This window comes from Thyridium curvatum (genome assembly GCF_004353045.1).
Source record: "Thyridium curvatum strain D216 chromosome Unknown NODE_54_length_294788_cov_77.042876, whole genome shotgun sequence".
NCBI classification, from domain to species: domain Eukaryota; kingdom Fungi; phylum Ascomycota; class Sordariomycetes; order Thyridiales; family Thyridiaceae; genus Thyridium; species Thyridium curvatum.
Genome location: NW_022156809.1, coordinates 198,874 through 210,699, shown reverse-complemented (window position 1 = coordinate 210,699; position 11,826 = coordinate 198,874). Strand labels below are relative to the sequence as shown.

General features: G+C 56.7%; 3 protein-coding genes across 3 annotated transcripts; 1 reads left to right on the top strand and 2 right to left on the bottom strand.

Moving 5' to 3' along the window:
• Positions 1-178: 178 nt before the first annotated feature.
• Positions 179-983, top strand: E0L32_008333 (uncharacterized protein; the record flags this gene model as incomplete). Its single annotated transcript, XM_031143176.1, has 2 exons — positions 179-517; positions 591-983. The coding sequence occupies 2 exons, from the start codon at positions 179-181 to the stop codon at positions 981-983; spliced, it is 732 nt and encodes a 243-aa protein (XP_030992475.1).
• Positions 984-1,523: 540 nt separating this feature from the next.
• Positions 1,524-2,995, bottom strand: E0L32_008332 (uncharacterized protein; the record flags this gene model as incomplete). The annotated part of the gene is made up of 5 exons (XM_031143175.1): positions 1,524-2,048; positions 2,135-2,239; positions 2,314-2,493; positions 2,623-2,810; positions 2,896-2,995. 5 exons carry the CDS (start codon positions 2,993-2,995, stop codon positions 1,524-1,526), a joined length of 1,098 nt encoding a protein of 365 aa, XP_030992474.1.
• A 2,227-nt stretch (positions 2,996-5,222) lies between these two features.
• E0L32_008331 (uncharacterized protein) lies at positions 5,223-7,969 on the bottom strand (the record flags this gene model as incomplete). Its single annotated transcript, XM_031143174.1, has 2 exons — positions 5,223-7,411; positions 7,477-7,969. 2 exons carry the CDS (start codon positions 7,967-7,969, stop codon positions 5,223-5,225), a joined length of 2,682 nt encoding a protein of 893 aa, XP_030992473.1.
• Positions 7,970-11,826: the final 3,857 nt, after the last annotated feature.

Below are 11,826 nucleotides of genomic sequence, written 5' to 3'. Positions count from 1 at the left end.
TCACTGTGGGGCGCTCCTGAGCTTGAATCCGACGTCCCACCCACCCAAACGTTGCATGTGGCTTCTCAAAACGAGCGCATCCTCGACCAAAACCTCACACCCGCCGGGGAGCCAGCAGGGTCCCTTTCCACTCCTTTCTTGCAACAATCTCGAGATGCCGCTGATAGACCCCGTCACCATGTCCTCCTCCTCGCCCGCGGGCAAGGCCTCCGGCGCCCACTCGCCGGCCGTCAAGCCGCTGCAGCCCGTCGCCGGCGACGCGTCCGCGCTGTCCCAGGGCATGCGGTACGCCGTGCCACCGATCCTGCTCGCCGTCTTCGCCTCCACCTTCAGCCGGCTCGTCGCCGACCCCGTGCCGACCATGGCCCTGAACCTCGCCGTCGCCGGCGGCTGGCAGGTCGCCTACTGCCTGCTCTGCCTGCCCGTGGCCGGCGCCTCCTCCGGCGCCGCCTCCCGCAAGCCCCGTCCCGGCGAGAAGAAGCGGGCTTCCGACTCTGCCGGGCCCAACATGGCCGTCGTATGTGTCCCCTGAGCTTCCGACATATATCGCACCTCGGACCTGACGCTAATACTTTTTAAAAAACCAACAGGCCGTCGTCCTCTCCCTCGTCCTCACCCTCTTCGCCGTGCCCGCGGTCCACGCCGCCATGGTCCTCCTCGGCGCCCCCTTCCTCACCCACACGGCGCACACCCTCCTCTGCGCCGCGCACCTCGCCGCCCTCGCCTTCTTTCCGCTCTTCTGGACGCGCGGCGTCGACTCGGCCGCCTGGCTGGCGATCGCGGGCCTGCGCGCGCCCCTCGACGAGTGCGTCGGCGGGCTCGTCGGCGCCGCGGCGGGCGCCTGGCTCGGCGCCGTGCCCATCCCGCTCGACTGGGACCGCGAGTGGCAGAAGTGGCCCGTCACTATCCTCAGCGGCATGTACGCCGGCTACGTGCTGGGCAGGGTGCTCGGCGGGACGGTGCTGTTTGGCAAGAGGTTTTGAGAGAGGGGGACATAAGGTTTGAGTTGAGGAAAAGTTTGGGGGGGCGGTTGTGGCAGGGTTGTTGTTTCTGCGACAGAAGGTATTGCTGTATGGCAGTTCCTATCTGAGAGAGGAAAATGGGTGCCGAGGTACCGACTGGGTGGCTTGGCTGAAAATGGGTATGAGATGGGAATGGCATCGCTCGTAAGGGATGACACCCAATACAAAAGTGTGTTGGCCTTGTAAGTGTTATCAAGAGTGTACGATGATACCGCATAGAAACTGTCTGGACAGGTACAGACTATCTAACGCTAGCGCAGCAAAACAATTTCATGAAAGTATTATCTCCAAACACTTATCTCAAGTCTCTATTCCATCATCGTAAGCCAGGTCATACCCGGTCTCATCATCCTGTTCAACTGATGAGACCATACATCCAAAAACGCCGAGTCTCCCAATGCTTCTATATGCATAACCCCAACCCCCCTTAAGCTCAACCATATCAGTCACCCCCCTTTCATCACGACATAATATTGATCTGGACCAAGGTCCCCTTCTGCCCTACCTCCCCAACGCCTTCTTCACCCGCTTCGTATCGGAGCCATATCTCAGCCTCATCACAATCACAAACGCAAGAGCCAACATCTGTAAGACTGCGACAAGGCCATACAGGCGGATCCACCTCCGCAGCCCCGTCCTCTTCCTTTTTGGTGCGGCAGCAGCAACGTCACCGTCGGTACCACCACCACCACCACCGCTGCCGTCGTCGTGGTCGTCGTGGTCGTCGTGCCGCCGGCACACGTCGAGGAACAGCTTGGGGTCGTCGGTGATGACCCCGTCGATCTCCTTGCGCACGCTCCACTCCATCCACTCCTCGTCGTTGACGGTCCACACGAACACGGCGCGCCCGAGCTCGCGCGCCCGGCGCAGGAAGCGGGCGCCCCAGGGCCCGACGAGCACGCGCTGCTGCAGGTTGAAGGACACGCCCTCGTGCCGGAGGAGGGCCGTGGCGTAGGGCAGGCTCCAGCCGATGTAGGCGATAGGGAAGCCCGGCAGGTGCTGCTCGCTGCGGCGCATGAAGGTTGCCTGCCGGTTATGTATGTTAGTCTTAGCACGAAACCCCCGGGGACGGGTAGTGAGGAAATAAGGGGGGCGGGTAGGGAAAAACTCACGTCCCAGCAGCCGATGATGATCCTCTCCCGCCAGGGGCGGGAGACGGGAGCGGCGTCAAAGGTCTTGGCGATGTGGTGCATGAGCTCGTCCGGGTCGTCGTCGCGCTGCGAGCTGTGTCAGTGCCCGATGCATCACATTATCGAACCCAGAGTCCGATCTCCAGACTAAAAGCTCTCACCTTGATATCGATCAGGACCCAGATGTCCTCCAGCCCGGGCTGCGCCAGGTACGTCAACAGGTCGAGCAGCCTCGGCATGGGCGAGCGCGGCTCCCTCGTCGTGCGCAGCGTGCTCAGAAACTCCCAGTCGCAGTCGGCGATCTTGTCCTTGCGCCCGAAACACCGGACCAGGTTCCCGTCCTTTTTTTTTTTTCATAGGTGGTTAGTGATGTCGTCAAAGCACTGAACCGCCTTTCCTTGCCTCTTTCGCGAAACTATAAACCCGGGGGGGCCTTATTGGCATCGGTCCCTTTGAAAAAAGAAACTTACATGCGACAGCACAACGACCTTGTCCTTGGTCAAGTGCACGTCCGTCTCGATGGCGTGCGCGCCGACGGCGACGGCGCCCTGGAATGCGCCCATCGTGTTCTCCGGCCACGCCGCCTTGTAGCCGCGGTGCGCGATGGTCTGCGGGAGCCGTTGAGTGGCCGGGCGGGTGAGTGCGCCGGCGAAGGAAGCTGCCACGCCGGCCGCGTGCGTCTGTCAGCACTCTAAATCTTCTCTCCCCTGGCTGCACTTCGCTGCAAAAAAAAATGAACTCACCCGTCGGAAAGCCGGACATCTTTGCCTCGAGTAGCGGCGCGGCCTCGGTCGCTAGGGTGGACGGCCGCGCCTTTTCATCGACGGTGCTGTACGATGGCATCGCGAGGCCCGACCCCTCAGTGGGCGGGTGTTTTGTTTCTCTCTTCTTCTTTTCTTCCTTCTTCTTTTTTTTTGGTCTGGTGAAGAAGGGCTTTGTATCCCTTGTAACAGAGGCGTATTGTCGGAGTGTTTGAAGGTGCTGAATGACCTGATTTTGGGCGCACGGTCTATGTTTCAACAGACAAGATCAAACGTAGCGAGGAGGCCAGACGTTCATCTACTCGAACAAATCGCTGCCGTCAAACCCGTTCTCTGTCTCTTTTTCTTTTCTTCTCTTTCTAAAAATGGCTCGCAGCCACTCCTTCAGCGACAATATAATAAAAAAGCTCTACGACGCGTTCGCAAACAGTCACGGAGTTAAGCGGGGGCGCAACTGTCCGTGGTTGACGTAGACCTTTCGACGGCCTGCGGCGAGACTCTCTCAGCTGGATCAGCCGCGGGTCCCGCCATGATTCAATGCCCTTCTGCGAAAGCCAAGCGGGAACGGGAGTCACGCGCTTTCTGGGGCTCCGACCGGCGATGCCGCTAGAAGGTGGCTACGGCTACGAATCGTTCTAGCCCGGCGCCACACGTGCTCTCGACTACGAGTCGGAGGGTTGGACAGCCCGTGTTTGTAAACGGGGGAGACATCTGGTGTTAACGGGCGGAGTTAATGCAGTTTGTGCATATGCGTCAGTTTGGCAGCGAGGTTGAAAGAACACACTCTCGTAGCCCTCGGGAAAGCATATCTGGTGCATCTTCTTCCTCTTTCGTCTTCCGCATAGGAGAAAAGGGGAGTAAAGGGAGGAAACCGACTGTGTGGGTATCGTTGTTTCGCGTGCAACGAGAGAAAAATGATGAATCAAGCTTTCCTCGATCCCAGCCCATCCTCGCGCTGCCGCTCTTAATATGGCAATCTTAAAGGTAGAATGCTTCAGTGGACGGCTCCTATTCCCCGTCTTTCAAATCAATCAGGGGTGAAGCGAATGGAAAGAAGCGCACATACCAGTGTAGATATTAGATATGGCTGCTTTGTACACAGGTGTACCCATCCCCTCGCTGCCGTCGCTTTTCGCACAACCCCACGATACACCAATTGGGTGGGAGTGTAGATTTGTTTAGCCTAATGCCCAGAGATAGACCTACCTAGGTAGGTAGGTACCTAGCATGAAATGAGTTGGCTCCTCCTAGGTAGGTGACGGCGAGATGGGGGCCAATATCGAGACATATTGGAAACCGAAACAAGGTTACCTCCCCTTCTTCTCGAAACTTGTGAGAGGATGGGAGAAAAGGAAAAGAGAAAACTGCAGCAACAGGGCGCCAGAAAATGCGGAGGTTGAACCTCTGGACTTCTCTGAGTAGTAAAGCGCCTGGGACATGTTAACCTGGTGCTATTGATTCCAAAACATACGATCCCCCAAAATCAATGGATGGTGTACTGCGACTGGCTGGGCTCTGAGCCCGCTTTCAGCCCCAGCAGTCTAGAACACCTGCTAAACCTTCCATGGATCGATCACCTTGGAGGGGATGAGACTCGCATGCTTTTTATGTTTCGCTTCATCTTGACTAGGTCCAGTTTGGGATGTAACAGAATGTACTCCATTGTCGCCTACCTGGGAGAACAACAAAGGTCAGGCAATCAATCCTTCAGGTAACCTACATCGATAAGTTGCAATGGAACAGGACGCGGTCTTGATGATGATATGGGTACAAAATGGTCTCATTCTGTCTGTCGCAAATAGATATCTATCATGGAAGCCAAAGGCAAATAAATACAGGGGTACTGGTATGTTTCATCGCAAATGTTGCGCGTTTCCTCCATCCAAATCCATCCCTATTGCCAAACAAAGGGAAACTAGCCCGTTGAGCGTAGTGCAAGAGAGTCAACCTCATGGTGGAAGTTGTCTCTGCGGTCCGTATGTCCTCGTCACTGGAACAAAAAAGATGACGGTATCAATCTGCCAAAACTCAGATTCCTCGTGTCCAAACTCCCAAGAAAATCATACAGCAAACGCTTCCTTTGAGTTCCAAGCAGCCTCCCTAACTGCCAATGGGCCGTAGCCATGGCAAATCCGCTCATAACATGAAAACAGACATTCCAAGTCCCATATACACCAGATTTGAGCCCATTTTTTTGTCATCAAGAATGCCCCAAGACAAATGAATCTCTGAAAAAAAAGACATGAGGTTACAAAACACCCCCGCTAATCATAGACATAGGTAGAGTGAAATTCATCCCAAACATCCAATCATAGGAAGTGACTGTCCAGGTTGTCCAGGGAGAACCCGTCGGCACTGGTTGGCAGGCTGGTAGGAACCAGGCTGCTGTGGTAGTCGAGGCTGTTCACGCTCAGCCCCAAGTCGCTCGTAGTCAGCTCCTCGCCGGAGCTCAAGCTCTCGTCGCTGAGGCTCAGCACGCTTTGCGGCGCGGCGGGAGTGCTGCCGAAGTCGCCCAGGTTGAAACCGGAGAGGTCCCAGGCGTCTGGTGACCAGCCGCCCGAAAGTGAGTTGGCTGACACGGGTGTCTCTGCCAGGGCCAGAGCGGGACCGCCATACATGGCATCGTAGACATTGAGTTGACCACCGTCGAGCGAACCAAGCAGAGCTTCCCACTCCGAAGGAGAGACACCAGAGATCTTCTGGTTCAGCTGGGCTGGCGAGAAGTGGTGCTGGGGCTGCTGGTGCGTGCGCTGTTGCGGGCGACCCTGGTTCGGCGACTGAGGCTGCGGTGTTTGCGCGTTGCCGTTGAGCGAGAGGTAGTCGAGGTTCTGGTTGTGCTTGGGCTGCGGGGAGAGCCTGGCGAGCATCTGAGACTGGACTTGCGGTAGGGATAGGCGGTTGAAGGACACATCAGGGCGAGGGCTGTCGAACGAGGCCCTTGATGAAGATCGGTGAAGGTCAGGTCGGTTCGCGTTGTTGTTGGGCATCGTCATACGCCTCAGCTTCTCTTGCTGTCGCAGCAGGTCAGTCTCGCTCACGCTCGCAGCAGCAAGGCGGCCAAGTGAACCGGAGGTCTTCTTGGCTGGTTGCTGGGAGGCGGGAGGAGACGGCCTCTGGGGTGGGGCAGCCATGCTCATCCTAGGGCTGTCCTTGGGCGGCGATGGCAGAGCAGTGCCGACGGGCTCATCGAGAGTCACAAGCATGGCAGCAACTCGCTTGAGGTCATAGGCTCCAGGAGCCTTCATCTTGTCGGCGATCTTGATGACCGAGTTGACGAGACGCTCTCCGTCCTTCATCAGCTTGCTGTCCTGCTTCAGGTCAACACTCTGGTAGAGCAGAGTCATGCCACAGATGATGAGAACATCGGCCTTGTTGAGGCAGAAGGAGAAGGACATGTTGCGCTCCTCGAGGAGTTGGATGATCTGGACAATGCGCTTGCTCGAGTCGCTGATCGAGATGACAGCTGGCGCGGCCTTCTGGCCCAGGCTTGAACCGACTGCAGGGCGCATGATGAGGGTGCGGATGTAGTAGTAGGCAAGAGACAGCAGGGGGGACCTGCTCCCAGTCACGTGGGTCGACGGCTTGTCCTGCTGGAAGATGAGCTTCAGATGCTGAGGGAGCGCGTCGTTCCACTCATCGAGCTCGGCCTCGAGCGCAGCCATCTGCTGGAGAGAAAGCTCGTGTGAGGTGGCGGCAGGGTAGTTCTTCTCGAGAACCTTGGCAAGAATGCGAGCAGCGCGGAACAGTGCCAGTGCGCTCGACAGCCTGGTGTACTCTCCGGGAAGTGTGGGCTGGAAGCCCTTCTCGGTGACGTACTCATCATCAGTGTCAGAGGGGTACTCGGCATGGATATCATCATCCTTCAGCAGCTTGGGCAGGCCAAGGATGGCAGCTGAGAAGCAGTCGAGGGTGTACAGGGTCCAGAACACCTTCTTTCGGGTCTCGATAGTCAAGGCGCCAAAGGAGAAGCGCTTTTGGCTCTGATGCAGACCAAGGCGGTGGGACAGACCGACAGCGACACCCTTGTAGTGCTGCAGGCGCTTGTAGTCAGCTCTCGCGGTGCAGTACATGAGGGCCAGGACCAGGCACTGGAGAGTGATGATGGTATTGTCCATCAAGATGGCGTCAAGGGCGCGTTGCCAGTGGGCCTCGCAGGAAGCGATCTGCTCAAAGTCGGGATCCTCACCCGAGAGGGCGGCAATACTGAAGACGAGGTAGAGCTGGGCGATCTTGTGGTTGTTCTTGATCTTGTCCGGGTCTGCGACGAACTCCTCGTAGATGTGCAAGAATTGCGGCTTGTGCAAGACTGGGAACAGCGGTGACCACTCCTGGAAGTAGACGTTCACGCAGCGGTCTGAGAACATGCGGGGCGGCACACGCGGGCTCTGCGATTGCGAGGCTTGCACGAGCGGATAGCAGCCTTGGATGTGCAGGAAAGCCTCGACGTTGAAGTCTGAGCAGGATTTGCCATTCTCCTGGATTTTGCGTTTGAACGACTCTGTAATGATGTGTAAGTAGTGCATTCTCTACACACCGCGCCACAAGGGCCTCCAAATGACATACCGATGAACGCTCGACCGCTCGAGGCACCCATAAAGTAAGAGTCGGAATTCTCCACGCCGAGGAGCAGCGGCGAAGCCTGCACGCGGAATGTGTCCTCCTTGGGCGGCGGCGCCGACGGTTCTCTCCTCGCATCGTGCGACGGCGGGCTCTGTCCGCAACTCGACTGTGAACTATGGCGCTGGTTGCCGTGCATCCTCGACAGCATGTCGATCTTCTCGTCCTTCTCATCCAGCAGGTCCTTGAGGTCGCGGACCTCGGCCTCGAGCACGCGCACGCGCTCCTCTAACGACTCGGTGTAGCCGCGGGGGAAGGCTCTCCGGCTGAGCTTGTCGCTGGTACGGCACTCGAAGCCGACATTGGCGCACTGGGTGCAGCAAGGGCGGATGCCGTCGCAGCGGATCTTCTTGCTACGGCACCGGTCACAAGCCTGGGCGATCCGGCTCTGGGAGCTGGTGCCCACCTTGATGACCTTCATAGGAAGGATGCCAGGCATTTTGGACGAAGTCGTGTCTCCTCTCTCGACGAATCCAGGTTTGTGTGAAAAAGAGGGAGGGGTATCACTCTCTGCCGCTCTCTCGGCTCTCGTTCGGTGTCGAGAAAAATGGTGGAGCAGTGGGATTCGTGGGCGGGTAGTTCACCGGTAGATCATGTCCTCAACAACAAAAGTCCCTGAAGCAAACGGAGTAGCAGCCACGTCAGTGTGAGGGCGGGTGTGTGATTGTTGTTTCAACGAGGTGTCGAGCAAGGGGTCGGTCAGTGAGGAAGAAAGAGGGATCGAGGAGGAAATGGAACGTTGGGTGTGGGAGTGGGAGGCGTTAAAAAGTAGATTGACTGGGATTGAATGCGGGCGGGATATGGGGGATGGGGGATGAACTGGTGGTGGGAAATAGGGACACGCACAGTTCTCGTTAGCGGGTGAATTAGAATACCTCTAGCGATCAGGGCTGATGAGTCTTTTGGCAGGGAGGAGGGTGAGAGAGGGAGAGAGACGGGGTACTTCGAGAGACATTGCCCATTTTTTTGCGGAGACGAGCAGTGGTTAGGCCGGGGGCCACCGGAGCAGGGGCCAAACACCTGAATGGCCAGCGTGACATGGGGTGTGCGAGATGGGCATTTCTGGAGGGTGTGTATCATCGTCGACCAGCGCCATGCCTAAAGAGGACAAGGATGATGAATCTGGGGGATGGGATGCTGGTCCCCAGGTCTCCTCCTGTACCTCGCAAGAACATAATTACAAGATTGAAGAACGTACGGAGAGATAGCCCAGATGCAAGGCAAAAGGAGGGAGGACACAAGAAGCAGAGAACAGGGGACCACCCAGAGTCCCATCAGCCCAAGCCCTGGCTCTCTCTCGCTCTCGCTCTCGCCCACAGTGCCGTGCAGATGATGATGATAGATCACTCACGTATCAATACACGCTCAATTCATCGTTCTTTTGACGAGTGACCCCAGTGGACAACCTATGCTTTTAGTTCGGGCGGTGGCACGAGGTTGTTGGAGAGAAATGGCACCACTCTCACTCACTCCTTCACACCCCGACACACACCAAGTCTGCCTCTGTGCCTCTTGGATGCTCACGCAGTTTGGGCTAGGGACATCCTCCCAGCAATCTCCTGTCCAACAAGCCCTTGCTCTGGAGTACACCATCTCCAGCATCCCTCCCCATGGTCATGGTTCTTCGCTGCCTCCCTCGTCCCTGTTGTGGCTGCGATGTGACGCTCTAGACTTTTTCCTCCCCCAAGCTTCCCCATACCAGGCTAGACTAGCTCCTAGGAAGTTCCGACCAGTCCAAGGGGACATTGCGCATCATCATGGCCCAACGGAAGTTTGGCGTCTGGGGACACGGCGACCTCCATGTCTGAATCGCATGATCCGAATCGGGTCCCCTGGAATTTTTCGGCCGTTGGTATCTGGTCTCTTGCGATATCGCTTTCGCCCATCTACATTAGGCAGTTGTAGTCGTTCTTTACCTTCTTGGTCCCCCTTTGTTGGTTCCTCTGCTGCACAACCCCAGCCAAGTGAGCGAGGGTGGTGAGAAGTCAAACCAGGATGCGAATCAGATGGTAGCCGCAGTCACCATAGTTGATGCATCTCAAGAGATGTGTCTCACAGTATCGCCTAACCCAGGCCAGCATCACACACTTACCCAGGTATGATGAGGGGATGCAGCACGGTTCCAAACTTTGTCATGGCACCGGTCTGCGTCAATCTTGGTTGAACCGTCATGAGATGCGACAGAATCCGTCATATCCAAGATGTGGCCATCTTGGGATCGCAACCGTCGCCTCCTCCAGACCATTCTAGAAGTGCGACGCCGACTGTCATTCGTCGGAGGGGCATTGCAACTCTGCATCACCAGCAATCAGCATCACCGAAGCAACTCCCCCATGGGCAATGGATCTACCCCAATATGGCGGGGCATATCGGGAGATGTTGGAAGAGCGAGAGGACGATCCTGGTCTCTCGTGCATTCTCTTGTTTCCCTGTGCGGCTGCTTCATGCTTCACCTTCTTTTCTCTAAGTGCACACCGGGCCTGAGGAGAAATCGAAGCTAGACTCCTTTAGGGGCGAGGGCCCATCCTAGTCCGTAAGATACAAGCGGGTGACCCCATGTCAGCGGAAGTCTCTCCATGTTCCCTCGACGTTCACAGTGAGGAGCTGCTCATGCAGGGCCCTCATCGCGCGCCGCGGGTGTGCGACCTACCAGGCAGATATGTGTGTTGGTGTCTCGAATCACCCTCATCGCGATTGCACTTGCATAGGTAGGTCTTGTATCTTCTTCAAGTCAAGAAGGAGAAATAGTTTTTTCTCTTAGGTCTCTAGCGACTGACTGGGTTTCGACGGCACTGCTACGCGATGTCATCCTGCCTTACCGGCTTCCTCCAGATCAGCGTTGTGATCTGCTATGATGCACTCCGTATTCCGAAACGGGGCTGGAAGAAGGAAATGCAGCCCGTCACGTTGGCCAAGTGGAGGATTGCCATAGCAGCAAGGCATAAGAGAGGCGAGAACTTGGTGATTCCTGTCGACTTCGCCGTCCATTGGGGGACCTGCCCTCGACACGAGGGTGGATGGTTGCCTTTTTTGGTACAAGGCGTGCTGTGCGCTTTCGTCAGACAAGACATTTATTTTCTGGGAATACTGCCGGACGGCAAGGTAGTTGGGTAGATCGCCCAGCTACCGCTCCCGTCGAAATAGCCGGATGCTATGGGAATCCCCACCACTTTGGCCTACTAATCGACTCAGTTTCGACCCCTCCAGCAAAGCGACCAAGTCCACGTCGCGAAACGCAAATCTGAGGACGACGAGGAAGAAGAAAAAAGAGCCCCAGATTGCTCTTGACGCGGGGTTGGGGTAAGACGTGCATCCTCAACGCCGTGATGCAGGCGCCATCGACAAACTCCCCGCGGGGAACGAAGAAGAATCGGAATCCCAATCTCTCCCAGGACCCAGTCGCTGGACCAGAGGAACAGAGAAATCCTGACGCTAAAAGTGAGAGGTACCTACGTACGTAGAGGCAGTGCGCCTGGGCATTCACAAGCCCAAGCGCCCACTCACAGAGTCAGAGTCCAGATCCGTTCCCCGCACTCTGCATAGCGGAACGGGGGCGTCTGGCCAAAAGTACTCGAGCGGTACTTTACTCCGGCAAATTGGACCAGCTTCGTCGCATTGGGCGCCTCGTGGGTTGCAAAGTAGCAATGCACCACCCTGAATCTGCAAATTTACAGATAGACAGCCTTCAAATTGTACGGGCGTACCCTTAAGAGTCATCTCATATAAGGACTGAAGTCTCTTTTTGTCAAGACCTCCTCGATCCCATCCCCTTGGCTCGGAAAGACCCAGACAGCTGTACTGCAGCAAGGTTGCAACCAGGTAGTCGAGAGCCCACCCCGAAGCCTCCGGAGGCGCCAGGCACGTGGACATGCAATCTGGTTCGTGTCCTCCTCATGAACACCTAGATGCGAATCTCCCTTCCCCGTTCCTCCCACCATGGTGGATCGCCGCCAGCTCAAGCCTTGCGCAGATTATGTGGGTAACGAGCATGACTGCATTGGTATGTCCATTTTTTGCGTTTGCGTGCCCGAAGCTGGAGGTCCAGAGAAGAAGATCGCCAGGCTTCTGATTAGGTTGAGACGGTCGATGAGTCTGGAGAAGCGAGCTAAAGTGCTTGGAACCTATAGTTGCAGGTGATAACCTTCGCGACGGCGCGTGAACAGGTGGGCTAGCCTGGCTGGGCTTGTGGGCGTTGTTTCGTCTCGAAATCCAGCCCCTTTTGGTTTCTCTTTCCGCCGTTTCGTCTAGTTCCAGCCTAGGGTGAGTGAAGGGCATCATCAGCCCACGCCTGGGTGT